Source organism: Quercus suber, unplaced genomic scaffold, assembly GCF_002906115.3.
Source record: "Quercus suber isolate HL8 unplaced genomic scaffold, Cork oak 2.0 scaffold_189, whole genome shotgun sequence".
Taxonomy (NCBI): domain Eukaryota; kingdom Viridiplantae; phylum Streptophyta; class Magnoliopsida; order Fagales; family Fagaceae; genus Quercus; species Quercus suber.
The window spans coordinates 293217-313802 of NW_027069647.1; the positions used below are offsets into that span (position 1 = coordinate 293217).

The 20586-nt window shown below is 31.8% G+C and overlaps 2 protein-coding genes across 2 annotated transcripts; one reads left to right on the forward strand and one right to left on the reverse strand.

Moving 5' to 3' along the window:
* The first annotated feature begins 1004 nt into the window (after positions 1-1004).
* LOC112034893 (organic cation/carnitine transporter 3) lies at positions 1005-2552 on the forward strand. Its single transcript, XM_024067714.2, has one exon. The coding sequence runs from the start codon at positions 1005-1007 to the stop codon at positions 2550-2552; it is 1548 nt and encodes a 515-aa protein (XP_023923482.2).
* Positions 2553-8246: 5694 nt separating this feature from the next.
* Positions 8247-19647, reverse strand: LOC136069785 (pentatricopeptide repeat-containing protein At1g64583, mitochondrial-like). The gene is made up of 3 exons (XM_065778729.1): positions 19274-19647; positions 8674-8922; positions 8247-8607 (listed from the first exon to the last, which is right to left on the reverse strand). Exons 1-3 carry the CDS (start codon positions 19645-19647, stop codon positions 8247-8249), a joined length of 984 nt encoding a protein of 327 aa, XP_065634801.1.
* Between the last annotated feature and the right edge of the window lie 939 nt (positions 19648-20586).

Below are 20586 nucleotides of genomic sequence, written 5' to 3' on the forward strand. Positions count from 1 at the left end.
TAGGATTGTCCAAACACATCCGAAAATTCGACCCACCTAAAAAAACCGACCAGGTCCGATCTGACTACTTCGGTGGTTAGTGGTGGGCCTTCATCGCTAGAAAACTGACTCCAGTATGTTGGTTTTGGTTTCCCTCCCACAAAACTCAAAAAACCCGAACCGACTGAAAAGTACCTAGATTCTGGTGAAAAAAATTTCCAAATCCTAGCAAAAAAACCTAGACTCTAGTGAGATATTAGGTAAATCCAATGAGATTTTAACTAGATCTGGCGAAATCTCATTGAATCCGATGAGACTTTCACTGGATCTGGGTTTTCCTCACCGTTTTCTTAGAACTATGACTTTGACTGACCCGTCTGCCACCCATTAAAGGTCTGATCTGCCCGATCCTACCAGTCTCTCGGTCGATAGCGAGTGAGATTTTCAGCTACGCAATTTCATCGAATAGTTCTAGGTTGGGCATAAACCCGATCCAGATCAACTTGTGGATAGCCTTAATTGTAAGAGTCATTACCGACTTTAACAAGATATCGATGCTCTGTTCTTGAAGTAATTTGCAAATGTGTTATTATGTGTGTTTGCATATATTCAGAATGACTAAAAAATAAGATAATAACAACATCTCACTTCGGTAATGGATTTTAATTCTTATACATCCACTATTTTTATTTTTCTTTTTTCACATCTACTTTATTTGTCAAAATATATAGACATTGTAGATATTTCTGTAACAATTATGAATATGAATATATGTGAATTAATACTGTAAACTAGTGTGATTGAAGCAATTATTGTGTGTTGAAATTTCGATGTGTGAGGCGTGGGCGTATCATCATGGATGAGTTGTTTTTATTGACTTTGTATCTTTGACATTTCATGCTAATGTACGTGAAGTTGGAAGTAGAAGTGACAAATTCTCTTTACGACCTAAAACATCTATAAAAGACTTCACTCATTCACGGACCTCTCATTCACACTCTACCTTTGCATAAACATAGTTCCAAATGGCCAATTCAACTCCACTTCTCTCCCAACCCAACTCGGTCGAGTCAGAAAGCACACCTCCACCTCTAGAGAAACACCATCCATCCCTTGATTCCTCCATTGAAAGGTATATAGGGGATTTTGGGTGGGCCCAATTCTTCCAAATCCTACTTGTATCCTTTGCATGCCTATTTGACGCACAACAAACATTCATTAGTGTCTTCACTGATGCATACCCAACATGGCACTGTACTAGTCATCAACTTGGTTGCAACTCAGTCTCCAATATTTGCTATATTCCAAAAAATTCATGGGCATGGGATTGGCCTTCCTATACATCAATCATATCGGAATGGAACTTACAGTGTTCTTCTTCCATAATCACCGGCTTGCCCGCATCATCTTTCTTCATTGGTTGCCTAGTGGGTGGATTCGTTCTTGCCACACTAGCTGATTCCTCACTTGGTCGCAAAAACATGCTCTTTCTCTCATGCCTAACTATGTCTCTATCTTCTTTGCTTACTGTCTTCTCCACCAACATATGGGCTTACTCAGCTTTAAAATTGGTTTGTGGGTTTGGCCGTGCAACAATTGGAACTTGTGCACTTGTGTTAACAATTGTGCTTGTGGGAAAAAGGTGGCGGGGCCAAGTGGGTGTGATAGGATTCTTTTTTTTCACAATAGGGTTTTTATCACTACCAGCTATAGCATATTGGAATAAAGGCTCATCTTGGAGATCCCTTTATTTATGGACTTCTATCCCCGGAATCTTGTATTCTATGTTAGTTCACTTCTTTGTTTGTGAGTCACCCAGATGGTTATTTGTTCATGGACGTAAAGAAGAAGCAGTGGCCATATTGAAAAGCATTGCACCACCAAGCCATAGTGGTGGTTCAACCTTGAGCTTCTCTGGGGTTTCGTTTGAGCAAGAAACGTGGCATAATGGGAATGTTTACTCAGCTATCATAATTTTGGTGCAGAAAAAATGGGCCTTTAAAAGGTTGTCACCGGTTATGGTGATAGCTTTTGGGATTGGAATGGTGTACTATGGCATGCCATTAGGCCTAGGAAACTTGCCATTCAATCTCTACTTGAGTGTCACATTCAATGCCTTATCTGAGATACCATCTTCATTGTTCACTATCTTGCTTATAGGTAAGTTGAATAGAAAATTTTCTGTGCTTGCTTTCACTACCATTAGTGGGATTTTCAGTATCATGTGTGCTTTAAAAGGTAAGGAGTGGGCAAGATTGCAGATTGGGTTTGAGCTAGTATCTTTCTTTAGTGCTTGTTTCGCGTTCAGTATATTACTCATATTCACAATAGAGTTGTTCCCTACTTCTGTGAGGAACTCAGCTACTTCGTTGGTGAGACAAGCACTTGTGCTTGGTGGTGTATTTAGTCCGATGCTAGTGGCTGCTGAGAGAAGAAATGGAATTTCATCCTATGTGGTATTTGGGTTGGTTATAGGGTGTTGTGGACTGTTTGCAGCATGTTTACCAGAGACAAGGGGTAGAGCACTTTGTGATACTATGGATGAGGAAGAACACAGAGAAAGTAGCCTGTAATGTGGTGGGTGATGTCTTAGCTTAACTTTTGGTTTTCTCAAAGAATGAAAAAAATAATTGTAAACCAATCTCTAGAACAATAATAGAATTCATTGTTATCCATCTACTAGTGATGATGGAAGCAGTTTTAAAATGAAAAATTTTCCTGTCTAGAACGGGCCTCTAGCTAGATTGGTAAGATTTTAAAAATATTTTTGGAGGAATTATCATTTTGGTCCTAAAGTTTGCCATATGTGCCAAGTTGATCTTTAATATTTTGAAATTGTATCAATTTAGTTTCTTACTTTTTAATGTGTCACATCAAAAATTGTCTATATCACCAAGTAGTAAATGAAAAAAGTTGGCATAGCTATCGGTGGTATTTCATCATATAATGCTAGAACCTAAAATATATTTTCTCAATAAATAAATAAATAAAACTACTGCATATTTACTACAAGTCCTACCCTTTACAAACTGATGTGACATGTTGCCACATCAACTATTTAACCACTAAATTACCATGACATATCTAGTTTAAGAAACTAAATAAAAAATACAATTAAAATAAACAAATAACTTAACCAGTAAAATCACTCCAATCTCATTGTCATATAAGTCCAATTAAATTTTTGGGTTCCAATTAACACAATTGATAAAATCTTTAATGATTAAATAAGAGATTTGAGATTCAATCATCGTCTATACTAAAAATTGACTGATGTCTTAATCTGATGATAAAAAGTTATCATTAAGAGCAGACATCATATATTACTTACTGGGATATCATATTTTGACTGCTCATATCATCCTCCATCCTCACATATGATCACTGCATCATTGAGTAATCCCCATTTCACCATCGCCACCACAGCTCTATAACCAAAGACTGGCCATGAGATGATGAGAAGTAAAGGAGGAATATATCTCTCTCTCTTTCCTATTATATTATATCATCCAATCAACTTAAATGGATCCCACTTACTCAATCTTAGATAATTTTTGGAAAACTGCCACAGTGTCATTTAGATTAAAATCAAAATATTCCATGAAAATTAGGGTGGACAAAATACACATATTCACAATAGAGTTGTTCCCTACTTCTGTGAGGAACTCAGCTACTTCGTTGGTGAGACAAGCACTTGTGCTTGGTGGTGTATTTAGTCCGATGCTAGTGGCTGCTGAGAGAAGAAATGGAATTTCATCCTATGTGGTATTTGGGTTGGTTATAGGGTGTTGTGGACTGTTTGCAGCATGTTTACCAGAGACAAGGGGTAGAGCACTTTGTGATACTATGGATGAGGAAGAACACAGAGAAAGTAGCCTGTAATGTGGTGGGTGATGTCTTAGCTTAACTTTTGGTTTTCTCAAAGAATGAAAAAAATAATTGTAAACCAATCTCTAGAACAATAATAGAATTCATTGTTATCCATCTACTAGTGATGATGGAAGCAGTTTTAAAATGAAAAATTTTCCTGTCTAGAACGGGCCTCTAGCTAGATTGGTAAGATTTTAAAAATATTTTTGGAGGAATTATCATTTTGGTCCTAAAGTTTGCCATATGTGCCAAGTTGATCTTTAATATTTTGAAATTGTATCAATTTAGTTTCTTACTTTTTAATGTGTCACATCAAAAATTGTCTATATCACCAAGTAGTAAATGAAAAAAGTTGGCATAGCTATCGGTGGTATTTCATCATATAATGCTAGAACCTAAAATATATTTTCTCAATAAATAAATAAATAAAACTACTGCATATTTACTACAAGTCCTACCCTTTACAAACTGATGTGACATGTTGCCACATCAACTATTTAACCACTAAATTACCATGACATATCTAGTTTAAGAAACTAAATAAAAAATACAATTAAAATAAACAAATAACTTAACCAGTAAAATCACTCCAATCTCATTGTCATATAAGTCCAATTAAATTTTTGGGTTCCAATTAACACAATTGATAAAATCTTTAATGATTAAATAAGAGATTTGAGATTCAATCATCGTCTATACTAAAAATTGACTGATGTCTTAATCTGATGATAAAAAGTTATCATTAAGAGCAGACATCATATATTACTTACTGGGATATCATATTTTGACTGCTCATATCATCCTCCATCCTCACATATGATCACTGCATCATTGAGTAATCCCCATTTCACCATCGCCACCACAGCTCTATAACCAAAGACTGGCCATGAGATGATGAGAAGTAAAGGAGGAATATATCTCTCTCTCTTTCCTATTATATTATATCATCCAATCAACTTAAATGGATCCCACTTACTCAATCTTAGATAATTTTTGGAAAACTGCCACAGTGTCATTTAGATTAAAATCAAAATATTCCATGAAAATTAGGGTGGACAAAATACGGTGTTGATAGTAAGGGTTTTGATTTTATTTTTTAAAAGAGGGTACCTAGCAGTTTTACCCATTAATACTCATTTAATTCAGCTAACAATATATAATTTTTTACCCATTTAACACATTAATTGAGTGTATAAAGATTTTCTTTTAAAAATAGGTAACTTAATTAAAATATGCAGGTCATGAGCGAGATAATTAGTATTGAATATTTTTTTCCACTCTACTACTAGCACAGATCCGGAAGCAATTGCATGTTTGGGGAAGTACCAATTTATTGATATGCAATTTCAAGTTCAGTACAATGGAAAGATGTGTATATTTGAAACTATATTAAAGAAATAATTAGGTAAGGAAGACAACCACATACATCATCATCATCATCATCATTATTATTAGATTGCGAATTACTTTGTCTTTCTATATTCGAAAAAAATGTCTTTTATTAAACCATTATGTACCTATTATTAGATCAACTTGTTTGAGTTTTCAAATGACGTCATATCTACTTAACATTATGATCTAATGCTTTTCTAAGTACAAGTGTGTCTATATATATATATTTACTTAAAATAGGCCTATTACGAGGGAGATAATCGGTATTGGATCTTTTTTTGCCACCCAACTACTAGCACAGATTTAGAAGCAGTTGAATGTTTGGAGAAGTACCAACTTATAGATATGCAATTTCAAGTATAGTACAATGGAAGATATCTATTTTTGAAACTATATTAAAGAAATAATTTCTTTTTTGAGAAGAGATTAAAGAAATAACTAGGCAAGGAAGACAAATACATACATACATACATACCTACATACATTATTATTATTATTATTATTGAGATTGGTTCAAGTTACACATGGTATAACTCTTTATTAATAAATTATAACAAATCAACTACACATTTTAGAAAAAATTAAGGTGAAATTATACTATTGGTCTCTGAAATTTATCTTATGAGCACAATTAATCTCTTAAGTTCTAAATGAGTGTTATTGGTCCCTCAAGTTTCAATGAGTATTATAGGGATGATAGGCCCAGAAGCCCATATCTATGTATATATTGGGTCAATGGCCCAATCCAAGGACATTAAACAACCCGAGGATGGGTAAACATTTTCATAAGGATTCGTGTTAATAAGTGAAGAAGTGAAATTCGATTAAAGCTATCCAGAATGGTGGTCCGAGGAAGAATCCATCTTCGGCTGGGAAAAGCCGAGGTCAAAAGATGCATTCCAACATCAAGAGCAACGTCCCGAACGATTCCACTGATAAGGATAAGAAGGAATAGGATAAAAGGGAGGTCATGAAATATCTAAGGAGAAAGTTGCTACTATCGCATCAAATACTCTACAGCTAACTCTTTGGTTGCATTAATGAGAAAACGATACTTGAACAGTAACTTTCAACCTTATAGCCACTACCCAAAAATTCAAGAATGTGCTGAAGGGACAAGAATCAAGACCAATAACCTAATCTGCACGTGAAAGGTGGAGATGAAAGGGGAAGATAGAATAAAATAGAAGAGATACCCTGATAGGGTGGGGATCAAGAAATTGAGAGAAAAATACTATAGCAACCAAGAACTGAATTTGTAATCAAACTTAAGAGAAATATATAAGAACTGATCTTCTTGGACTATGCCAAGTACAATTTTCTTTAGTTTAAATCAGTCTATCCTCATTTTCTTGTCATCTAAATCCATTTTACTTGTTGTCCAATTCATTAAAATCCAGTTTTTCCAATCCACTCTCTACAAATTCATTGTATTAGGCTTTTTTGGCCTAAGTTCATCCATCACTTGGGCTAGGGACCTAAATTGCGTCCCTACAAGTATTATTGGTCATTTTGTTAACTGTCGTTAATGTTATTACTTATGTGGCTAACAAAATAGTGACTTGACATATATTTTAATTGATGTGGCATTTTTTAAAATTAAAATATTATAAAATTTAATTTTAATAAACTCACTACATTTGATGTGGCATAATGTCATATGGGCAATTAAAATAATAACTTAACATGTCAAATTCATTTATGTTAAGAAAACAGGTCGGATATTAAGATTAAAGAATTCATTAGAATCTTTAAAATCACTTAAAACACCATATCATTCAAGTGACCATCCATCTCCTCCCAAAGTCTCTTCGTGAGCGTCACATGCAAGACTTGCTCACTATTGATGACTATCCACCCACGTCCTCGTCGGTTTCAATTCAACCCGTCAAAGCCTCCACCTCACTGCCAAAGTATCCACCACATCCTAGCCTGTGTCTAAAACTGGATCTCATCGTCCTGATCTTGATATTGCATTTTAATATACTACAGCAAATGATATTTGGTTTGGCCAGAGTGTTGTGTAAAGACTAAAGATATGCTTTGCTAGAGGCATTGATGAGAATTTGCTTTCAGAATCCATGACTATTGGATTTCATTCAGATGAACCAACAATTAGCCTTTTTGTAAATTATAATAATTATTAACCTAGTAACGTTGGAAGGATTTTTTTTTTAAAATAAAAAAGGATAATGTCTTAGACCTTGTCTAGTTTGAGAAGCATAAATTATAATTTGACGATTTGTACTTCGATACATTTACAATTCCTTTCTACGCTTTCCAAGTATATATGGAATGGAGATATTTCAGTAATTAGGTGTCTGGGCTGGTGGAGGATTCGGATATGGATGGTTGAGTTGTTATGGTGGACTTGCCATGGTGGATGGAAACAAAGGCAAGATGTAGGTTTGGAATGTGGCTGAACAGTTTTGTAAGGATTTTAAGAGTAAAGAAGCTTGGAGGCTTGGACACCGATGAAGAGACCTGGGAGGACACCCATAAACTTACCTGTAGGACTTGCTCACTACTGATCTATTGTTTGGATTTATTTATTTATTTTTATTTTTATTTTTATTTTGTGTGTGTGTGTGTTTTTGTTTTTAAATGAGTGTTACATTTTTATAAATTGGTGATGTAGCCTACTTTTTATTAGTTTTTATCTAGGCTCATCATTAGTATCGCTTTTTTCATTTACTGATAACCACTCACCACATCTGCAGTTTGTAAAATTTTCGTAAAAAAGTTTGTATCTCTAGCATTACTCTTTTAAAATCTTGATGAATTTTTTATGTAAAATATGATTTGTTCATTTTTTTTTCTAAATTACTGATGTGGCACTGTGTAAAATCAAATTAAAAAGATGTCATGTCAGTATTCTCTTGTCTCATTAATGCTAATATTTTGATTAGGATTTCATTAATTATCCATCATTTATTATATTTTATATCTATCTCTAAACCCTAAAAAAGTGTTATATCTGACTCTCTCTCTCTACTTTTCTCTTTCTATCTCTTTCTACACTTGTTTTTGGCTAATGGGTCTAAATCATCCTTCCGGCAGTATCCATGAATTAAAGTGGAGAAGTTTACCACATTAACAGCACACCCCTTGCTCAGACACTCCTGCATGAACTTTTTAGCCTCATCCATTCTTCCCTCTCGGCAGAGAGACTGAATCAGTAAGTTAATTTCAACTGGGGTTGGAAAAAAGCCTTTTCTAATCATCTCCCTTACAAAATCACAGGCCTCAGACAACTTTCCTTCCCCACGTAGACCATGCATCACAACACCATAAGTTATGGCATTTGGAGTCCACCATTCTTCCTCACTCATTTTCATCATCTCCCTAGCTTCTGATGTCTTTCCACTTCAACAAAGCCCATGTAACAAGGCAGTATATGATACAGTGTTTGGTTTGCAGCCATTCTTGTACATCTGCTTAAGCATCTCTTTGGCTTTGTCTACCTTTCCTACCAGACAAAACCCATGTAACAAGGCAGTATATGATACAGTGTTTGGTTTGCAGCCATTCTTGTACATCTGCTTAAGCATCTCTTTGGCTTTGTCCACCTTTCCTACCAGACAAAACCCATGAAGAATAGTAGTGTAAGTCACAACATCAGGAATGCAACCCTTCTTGAACATTTCATTTACTAATTCTTTAGCAATGTCACAAACAAAGCTGTATGTATTACTATGAGCGACTTAAGAATGATGAGAATATGATCTTGTGCTTAGGGATGAATTGATTAGGAGAGAGAAAAAAAGTATAAAAGAAAATAATATAATATTCTATTAAATTAATTAGTTTAGCTAATATGAAAACAATTAATTTTAAAGATAACATTGATTGTAGTGATTTTTTAATCATTAAATTTTTTACAAATCTATAGTTTAAAAAATGTGTAACTTTTGTAGAATTACACTATGTGTAACTTGGACATTTCTCTTTCTCTCTCTTTATATATATATATATATATATAACATATTTTTTTGGCGTTAAACTATGTTGAATATTTTTTATATTATTTAAAAAAAGATAATCCTACCAACCTTTTTATTTTTAAGATTGTAACAATCAGATCCAAATTACCTTTTAAATCACTTTTACGTAATATTATATTCATCTTTTTTTTTTCCCATACACTTAACTTTAATTTAGACGTGGACTTTTTTTTTCCTCTAAATTTCTTTTTTTGTATCAGTGCATTGTAAACTTGAAGGCAAATGCAACAAGTTAGTCTACTTTCAATTTAGTCTGCAATGTAATTTCTACCCTGACTTTGTGTGTGTATTTAAAGAAATCATTGACTTTTGTATGTTTAATGGAAATATTAATGCCACATGGTGATCTACTCCTAACATGTTTTACCATGTTTTATGTTTTGTTTCTAGATAGATTATGATACCTTTAAATAAGATTGACATCATCAATACTGTCACTATAAAATAAAGTTCATTTAAAGAGTCCATTCAAATTGTTCCAATTGATTGTTATGATTTTTGGTTCACGGGTTTTGTTTATTTTTATAAAGAAGTATAATTGGTGGTGGTGTATTAGATGAGTGACAATAATTGTTAAATTTTTATTTACCTTTAAGTATTATCATATCTCAAAATTCTTTATTTCTTCTTACTATATTTATTTTTTTGCTTTCCATTTTTTAAAAGTTTTTTTTTTTTTAAAATTAAGTTTCATTAACCTTTTTTCTTTTTGAATTTTATAATAAGGACGTACCTCTATTTCTTTTGTCATTTTTCTTTTAAATCAAAACTTCCCATATTAGATTTTATTAAAATAAAAAAAAATGATAAAGAAATTAAAAAGGAACTAAATCCTTTGACGTAAAAAGAAACAACCAGTTTGTTCGCTTCATCATAATTTTTTTTTAGTTATTACAAAAACTTTATTAAAAAAAATCATGCAATGCACAGGCCAATAGATAGTTCAAGTATTAAAATATAACACTTTTATTATGTCATGTTTAGATATTTCTAGAGGTGGTAATTCGTATTCGCGTGTTGGGTTCGTGTTATGTCAACTCATAAATATCTGATTACATAGGTCAACACTAACCCGATATGTTTATTAAACAGGTCCAGATTCCTTGACCCTAACACAACCCATTATTAAACAAGTTAGTCGTGTCGGCCTGTTTATCAAATTTTATCAAAATGAAAAAACATGCAAATAAATATTTTTAATATAAAATTTAGAACTAACAAGTAACTGTATCACAAATAATCATTTAACACTAATGCATATCTCAATATTACAAATAATCAATCGCAATTTGTTAAAGAAAATAAACCACAACAACTAATAAGTTTATATGTTTAGCATTTGAAGGGTACATTAGTAAAATGTTATTTAATTAAACAGATCAAACGAGTCAAACAGGTTCTATATGTTGAACACTGACTCAATCTGTTTATTAAACAGGTTAGTCCTGTCAATCCGAATATGACACGAATCCATTAAATTTCAACCCATAACCTGTTAATTTCATGTTGTATTATGTCAGGTTCATGAGTTGTATCCAATTTTGCCACCCTAAAAGCTATTTAATAATTTATTTACCAAGACAAGGTCAGGGTAACAAATGTGATGCAATTCATCATTATGGTTTGTCGAACACTTTAATGCAAAACGTTTTTGTCAATTAAAGCTCTTTATCACACTAGCTTTCATTCCAATCCTATAGTTTCTGCCACTTGAATTACTATCTTTCATTGGAACATCAAAAAAGAAAATATTTTCATATATTAACAGACTCTAGAACTCTGTTGTTAATTTATTTATTTATTTTTGCTAAAGAAAAATATAATAAAGACTCAAAAGACGAACAAACAGAGAGAAACAAAGACCATAGGTTACTCAGGGACTGAACAAGAGATTCCATTTGCAAAACTTTGCTATTGATGTATTACTTTTTATGGAGAATTATACTCTCATTTCTTGAGATTTGGGGGAATGACACTCCACCCCAAACTTTAAGTGAAAAAACACTTTCTTTTCTTGAGATTTGAAGAAATTAACACTTCTCTCATTTTATTTATATTAGTAACAAAATATTCTAAATTTCTATAAGAATCTATTTACAAAAGTTTAGCCATTGTTAATAAATTTAAAAAAAAAAATGATAACTTTAGAAAAGCATGCAATTATCAAGTACCAAAACACTTGCAATGTCAAATTTCTCTATAACCCATTGAAAAAAGGGAAAAAAATAATGATAAGAAAAATTCATACCTAATATTTTTAAAATACAATTTAATTAAACATTTAAATCAATTAATTTTAATTATGAAATAAGGGATAATTTTTGGGATCTACCCTTAAACAAATGGCAGGTTAGCATACAACATTTTAATGTTATTAATTTAACAAAATTTGGTTAATTGGATGTTAAGGGGGAAAAGTGTTTTGTTTTTTTCTTTTTCTTTTTCTTTTTTGTTTTTTGTATTTTTTTTTTCATCAAGTTTGATGTAGAGTGTTATTATTTTTCTAAACCTGAAGAAAGGGAGTGTAATTACCCCATATTAATTTAACAAAATTTTGGTCAATTAGGATATTAAAGGGGGAATTTTTTTTTTCCTTCAATTTTGGAGTAAAGTATTATTTTTCCAAACCTCAAGGAAAGAAAGTGTATAGTCACCCCTACTTTTTATAACATTATCAAATAGACGAATTGGAATTATTTCAACGAGTAAAATTTTTTAGCATCAAATAATGGATTCTCTTTAAATCTTGCCAATAAGGAAGCGTGAGAATAGGAATACTACTAACTCATAGAAAAGAAAGCCATGTTCAGTCCTGTCTGCCCCCCAATTTGACAGAATTCTCTACAGTTTATGAAAATAAGAGGAGGGGTGAAAGCCACCCTCCATTTGTGCAGAATATTTTCATCGTTGAACTTCAAATTATGAAGGACCTAGAAGAATGGCCAAATATATGTCACATGTCAGAAAAAAAAAGAGAGGAAGGAATAAGACAAAAATCTTTTAATTTGCACCTTTTCAAATCTAAATATTTTATATAATATCACAATCATTACTTATATATTTTCTTTCCTATTTTTCTGTGATCATTAATTTATAGTTCTTTAAATAATAGTTAAACATTGGTGTGGACTGAAATCAAATGACACCAGAGTGTCCCATGATCAAGCAAATAAGTTAATAAATATTGAAATCAAGTTGGTGAAGTATTAAAGAACCTAATTTAGCATTTTTAATTCATTTTCTAAATTTATTCTAGAATTATCTTAAAGAATATTACCCTGCAAGTTATATACCATTGAAAAATTTTATGTCTCTAGTTTGCAATGCATCTAAATGTGTGCAATTTAAAATATCTAGTAGAAGCTAGTTATGATCATTTTACCATAGATTATCAGGACTAATTGAATGCAATCAAGAAATAGTGAATTATGAATTCGCTTACATGGAACCGCCACTTGTAAATGGAAATATTAAGAAAAACATTACATATATCTTAATTTACAAAATACTATATCGATTACAAGAAAATATGTTACAAGGTCTTTATGATCTATTGACAATCTCCAAGGATGATAGTTACACGGAAAAGACTACATAGCCTATAGTCCCAGATTTAAGTTAGAAGGCTAAGTTATGGGATGATAGATGTTATAAGCATACTTCAGCACTATTTAAAGATTTATCTATTAATGCATATTGTCCAATTCACCATACACTTATCAAATGAAATTAAAAGGAGCAATCACTCAAAATATACATTTTCAATGTTCAACATGTATTAAAAAAAATTAAAAATCAACTCTTATCAAATCACATTTGAGCTTAAAACCTTCATTATATATAGATTGAACTTACATGCATCACAATTTAAGGATTTAAGTAAGGGAGATTGTGATACCCTTGATTGATTGAATATTATTTGAGTGTTTGTTGTGGGCTGTGTGCTTGAGTACCCACATTAAGCATATATTGGGTGATCTTAGTTTTATTAACAATTACAATGAGTCTTAATTGTGACTAAACTAATCTTTTTGAGATATAGTACATAAGTTACTAATGCTTTTTTGTGGTTCATTAAACATACAATATTTGTCTTAGACAACTACATTTTTCCCACAGATGGAGCCAAATGATGATTCAGATTATTATAGTGCCAAACTCAATGAAGGCACCTACAAAGAGTGAAAGGGAGAGAGTCTAAAATAGAAGCTTCTATTATCTAGGTTTCATTTTGGGCAGTCTAAGTATTGGGCCCAATATGACAGATAGAACATGTCGTATTTCGTTGGCCTGCTCAGCCCATCAAATATTTCTCTTTTCTTTCTTTCTTTCTTTAGTTTTTTTCCCGTGACAAAAAGAGTTCTCTTTTACCAAATCTATCGAGTCTATCTTGATGACTACAGGAGATTTTTTTTTTTTTTTTTTTTTAAAAATGAAAAGAAAAGAGAGAGAGAGAGAAATGGCCCTGGCCCTGGGAGATACCCTTCTCCCTAACATGTTGGGAGTGCTCATTACTTATTACTTTAAAGTAATGTCCAAATACATGCAAAGCACTTTCTCAAATAAAATAAAATAAATAAATACATGCAAAGCAAGCTGTATGTGATAGTACACTATAATGATGTGAAAGGCTTACTCCATCGGATGACATTTTTAAAAGGTTAATTATTGTTGTAGATAGAGGCGGTTTGATGTATTTGGGTTTCTAAGATGTAAAATGAATTGGGCCTCTTTATATATTTAAATATGACTTCTTCCTTTTTTTTTTTCTTTTTTTTTTTTTTTTTCAGTCAGGTTAGCTGGTCGGCTGGTCCTCCAAATCAATGAATAAGTATAATCTAATAATCTAGAATTTGTAAAGTTTAATTTCATTTATTTCCCTTATAAGTTTTTGTAATTCTCACTTTTCTTTTAAAATAATATATGTTGGATATAAAAGATATTTAACAAATCTAAAATAAAATGAATATTTATTTATTATACGAGTTAAGTGGGTTGTGTTATGTAGGTCATTTAGGGTTGACACAAATAAATTAGCGTGTCAAATGTGTCTATTGCGAGTTACGCGGGTTGACCGCTTTGACACGTTTCTTATATGTCGCTTTCAGTCGACCCGTTTATGACCCAAACCCATTAAGGCCCAACCTAACCCGCAAAAACCCATTGGGTTCGTGTCTGTTCATGGGTTGGGTCGAACATTGACACCCCTATTCCAAAGTGATTTAAATTAATAAAGTTTGGTACTTTTTTCTTAAAAGAAAGTGAAGAAAGTTTTTTTTTTTTTTTTTTTTTTTTTTGCATGACCTACGTAAAACCCATAAATAGGCAAAAATAAAAATGCAAAAATACCCTTTTGGTCCTTATTTTAGGCCAATTTTCACTTTGATCCCCACATTTTTTGAGCTCTTATTTTGGTCTCTAAAATTTTAAAATATTTTTCAATTTAGTCCCTATTATCTTCTCACTAATAGAAAATGTTTCCGTGGCACACAAAGTGCACAACTTGCACACTAAAACATTCGAAACCAATAAAACACAATCAGATCCAAATCGCTTCAAACCCGTAAAAGATTAAAAACCAAAAAATACATGAATTCAAGGATCTTAAACATGAACCCAGAAAAATAGAACCCTCCACAAATATCATTTCTTCAATTAACATCACACTAGATTCCAGGCCGCCCAAGTGTGTGTTTGGTATTTGCTTAAAAAGTCAGTTTTTTTTTTTTTTTTTTTAAATTATTATTCAGCTTATTTTTACTACTATTCATGAGTTTCATTTCATCTTTTGGTACTATTATGGGCTTCACTATACTATTTTAGTTACCTTTTAGCTTTATCTATAATACTTTCAACAAAAATTTTCTAATTTCAATTAAATAAGTTGTTTCCAAACAGACACCAAACGAAGTTAAAAAATTAAAAAAAAAAAAAAAAAAAGCACTCATAATTTCAAACCAAAATAAATTCTAAACTGACAAACAACCATAAGATTCAAATCCCTTCAAACCCATAAAAGATTAAGAGCACATTTGAATTTTTTTTTTTTTTTCCACTTCAACTAATGTCAATCTCTCTCTCAAGCCTGTAAAAGTTTTTATACCAAAAAAAAAAAAAAAAATCAAACTTAATGTACTACCAATAGTAGCACTGTTAGATTTGGACCGGATCTAGGTGCCAATAATCATCGTTGTTGAATTTGGACTTGATTGCTTCATCAACTTTGCTTTGTGGTTGTAGCATTGTTAGTGTTTGTGTGGGTCCAACCCTAGGCGTTGTGTTTATGTGTTATGTTTTTTGGGTTTATGTTCTTGTTCAAAATGAACTCAAATTTGAATTCAAGTTTTTGTGTGTGTGTGTGTTAAAAGTGACATATATATATATATATATATAATTTTTTTTTTTTTTTTTAAATTTATGGACCAAAACAAGAGTTCAAAAAATGTGGGAGCCAAAGTGAAAACTAGCCCAAAATGTAAGTGCCAAAAATGTATGTTTGCCAAAAGATTGCACATATAATTACAAGAAACAAAAGATGGACACTGTTTTATCAACAACAACAACAACAACCAAAAAAAAAGACACTGTGCATATATTTCTAGTTGACTTGAGTTGCTGCCTTCCCTTTTTTGCTGACCGGTCCATCACTCTGTTTGCCTCACCGTAGGTATGATGCAGATGAACGGCATATTTAGTAGTAGTTTTCAAATATTGTTATTCAAAATAATATAAAAATTGTGATTTAAAAAGTATTGTGAAAATACATGTTTAAAGTACTCATAATGTAAAAAATGTGTTTGATACTATGTTTCAAACAACATATTTTAAAATCTGAAAAAATATAGCTCTCTTGCCAGAAGAATTATGTAATCACAAATTAAAGAGGCCAATTCTTACCGTCTTTCCACCATAGTCTAACTAAAAAATTAAAAAGGGAAATGAGGGTGTAGAGAACAAGCTAACAGGCAACAATAACAGCTCGTAGATTAAACGTTTTTGGTTTTTGTTTTGAATAAAAAATACCAAAAATGTGATGTTGTCCAATCAAGTATAATCAATCGACATATTCATTCGGCAAAGGGAACAAAAACTTCCAAAAGCAGCCATGATATTACAAGAAAACAGAACATAACACAGGTTTTATTCAAAAATTTATTTGTTTATTTATTAAAAATTTTAAAAATTATATAGCTGTTATTTAAGAAAATTGAAACTTTAAAAATTTGCATATGAATCAGCTTCTTTTATTAAGTTATATATATGTATATATATATTTGGGGTCGTTTCTTCTTTAAATTGAAGTCAAGAAAGCTATAATCTAGCTCTTTATAACACTAAAGGAATAGCAACCATCATACCACAACAATCGTACACATATTACACATAGATACCAAATACTAATTCATAATAGCTACAAAAGGATAATGTGTACATGAAATAAAAACCAAGCTTTTAGCAATATTACCATGCCTAATACTAAAGAAAAAGGAATAACAAGAGTTTCACTTCATCCATACCACTAATGACTTCACTTTTTATATGCATGTCACCTTCTGGTTAGTAAGATAACATGTTTGCTCGATCAAGTAAAACAAGGCTCTCTATGAAATTAGTTACAAATGAAAGAAGTTGGATATCAAGTTCCTTCTCCTGTAGTTTTTCAGTATCAATTAAAAGAAACTTATNCAGTCAGGTTAGCTGGTCGGCTGGTCCTCCAAATCAATGAATAAGTATAATCTAATATTTAAAAAAATAAAAAAAATAAAAAATAAAAAATCTAATCAACAAAAGGAAAAACTTGATCAGCATTATATTTATCTGTATATATGTTAAAAGTGACATATATATATATATATATATAATTTTTTTTTTTTTTTTTAAATTTATGGACCAAAACAAGAGTTCAAAAAATGTGGGAGCCAAAGTGAAAACTAGCCCAAAATGTAAGTGCCAAAAATGTATGTTTGCCAAAAGATTGCACATATAATTACAAGAAACAAAAGATGGACACTGTTTTATCAACAACAACAACAACAACCAAAAAAAAAGACACTGTGCATATATTTCTAGTTGACTTGAGTTGCTGCCTTCCCTTTTTTGCTGACCGGTCCATCACTCTGTTTGCCTCACCGTAGGTATGATGCAGATGAACGGCATATTTAGTAGTAGTTTTCAAATATTGTTATTCAAAATAATATAAAAATTGTGATTTAAAAAGTATTGTGAAAATACATGTTTAAAGTACTCATAATGTAAAAAATGTGTTTGATACTATGTTTCAAACAACATATTTTAAAATCTGAAAAAATATAGCTCTCTTGCCAGAAGAATTATGTAATCACAAATTAAAGAGGCCAATTCTTACCGTCTTTCCACCATAGTCTAACTAAAAAATTAAAAAGGGAAATGAGGGTGTAGAGAACAAGCTAACAGGCAACAATAACAGCTCGTAGATTAAACGTTTTTGGTTTTTGTTTTGAATAAAAAATACCAAAAATGTGATGTTGTCCAATCAAGTATAATCAATCGACATATTCATTCGGCAAAGGGAACAAAAACTTCCAAAAGCAGCCATGATATTACAAGAAAACAGAACATAACACAGGTTTTATTCAAAAATTTATTTGTTTATTTATTAAAAATTTTAAAAATTATATAGCTGTTATTTAAGAAAATTGAAACTTTAAAAATTTGCATATGAATCAGCTTCTTTTATTAAGTTATATATATATATATATATATATATTTGGGGTCGTTTCTTCTTTTAAATTGAAGTCAAGAAAGCTATAATCTAGCTCTTTATAACACTAAAGGAATAGCAACCATCATACCACAACAACCGTACACATATTACACATACTCGGTGAAAGGATAATGTGTACATGAAATAAAAAGCAAGCTTTCAGCAATATTACCATGCCTAATACTAAAGAAAAAGGAATAACAAGAGTTTCACTTCATCCATACCACTAATGACTTCACTTTTTATATGCATGCCACCTTCTGGTTAGTAAGATAACATGTTTGCTCGATCAAGTAAAACAAGGCTCTCTATGAAATTAGTTACAAATGAAAGAAGTTGGATATCAAGTTCCTTCTCCTGTAGTTTTTCAGTGTCAATTAAAAGAAACTTATCTTCCAGGATCTTCACTTGATCACAGATGCACCTAGCTAGAAGTGAACCATACTCGGTGAAGGCAATGTAATGATATGAATCAGCTTCTTTTATTAAGTTATATATATATATATATATATATATTTGGGGTCGTTTCTTCTTTTAAATTGAAGTCAAGAAAGCTATAATCTAGCTCTTTATAACACTAAAGGAATAGCAACCATCATACCACAACAACCGTACACATATTACACATACTCGGTGAAAGGATAATGTGTACATGAAATAAAAAGCAAGCTTTCAGCAATATTACCATGCCTAATACTAAAGAAAAAGGAATAACAAGAGTTTCACTTCATCCATACCACTAATGACTTCACTTTTTATATGCATGCCACCTTCTGGTTAGTAAGATAACATGTTTGCTCGATCAAGTAAAACAAGGCTCTCTATGAAATTAGTTACAAATGAAAGAAGTTGGATATCAAGTTCCTTCTCCTGTAGTTTTTCAGTGTCAATTAAAAGAAACTTATCTTCCAGGATCTTCACTTGATCACAGATGCACCTAGCTAGAAGTGAACCATACTCGGTGAAGGCAATGTAATGACCCGAAAATGGTACTACAAAAAATTTATTCCAAGACACAACCACACCATACTACAAAAAATATGGAGTATTCGTAGCCACGTGGTCCATATTTAATGTAAGCCAGTTTCCCTTTGAATAATGCGAGACATCTCTTACCAAGTTGTACATTTCTAGCAATTATACCGATACGAGACATAGACTTATCAGGCAGTTTTAGCGTTCTGAATTTCTCACAATTGACATCAAATGCCTTAATAGTTCTTTCATTTGCTGTCCAGCGATTCTCTCCACTAATTAATGCCATCCAGTGCAAAGCTCCACTAACCAATGGGTTTGGATGATCTCTCTCTGCCCGGAACTTAAAGTGTACACCTCAATCTCATGTCCATACAAATTAGAAGATGAAAGCCTGACAACCTTGTGGTCATCATTCTCAGAATGATAAGCAAGTCCGAGAGTAACACACATTAATTTTCTTAAGCGAGTACCAGGAAATTTTTTGAATTTTCGAATGCTGGGGTTCCACAAATATATAACATTACTAGAAGAAAATTCAGCAAGACACAATAAGCCATTGCAAGAACCCACTATATGGACATGCACAAAATCAGAAGGAATTTCAGTCTCATAAACCCTGTCAAAGGTGCGGTCAAAAGCGACCGTACAGACTGGTCTGTTAGAAGAAGAAGGAGAAGCCATGGCATATGTATGACATGACCATTAGCATTATTATGATGATGGGGATGTTTGTTTTTGTTGTTGTAAAGGTGGGTGGAGATGAAATTAGAAGTGGTGATTGAGGAGCCCCAGGATTTGCATACACACCTAAATCTCATCAATGATTTCACCGGTACCCTTGTCAGGATGCTGTTGAATATGATGTCATTTGGGACATGGTTCTTCCTCTGTTGAAGAATTGGGGGTTGTCTCATTTCGGATATTTTATCTCAGATAGAATTGGAGATGTGCTGTTTACTTCTTCTAGCAGCAAATGAAATTGATGAGCAAATAGAATTTTTATAACAAAATAGAAACAATGATGAAATTGGGAAAGAGTCTGAGCAATAAAATGGATGAAACGAGAGAGAAAGAGAGAATTTTAAAGCTAAATGGCGAGTGCAGGGAGAGGTTTCTGTAAAAGAATATTAGGAAACTTTCTGGAAATTCATAGTTCTTAGTTATAAACTAGCCTCTTTTTTTGTTTAGAATTTTTTTTTTTAGAAAGTTATAAACTAGCCTCTAAATACACATGTTCAAAGATTTTTCTATTTTTTTAATTAAAAAAACTATTTATATATGAATACATAGTTCCACACTATTTATTAATTGATGTTTGGTCTTCTACTGCAGATGTTTGCGTTTTGAATTGCTCCGCCCCAAATGTTTGCATTGTTCATGCCTGCAGTTGTTATTTGTCTAATACTAAACTAAACGGTCTTCAATTAAGCTCATTACTTAAAAACAGATCTCAAATTCATTACTTACAATTAGAAACTTTAAAATGTAGCAACTATCAAAATGTGTACTAATAATAACAATATTAATAATTGTGTTCGTGAGCATATATATATATATATAAAAACAATGCAGCGGTGCACACCGATACCATAATATCATAAAGTAGGATTCGTAAACAGT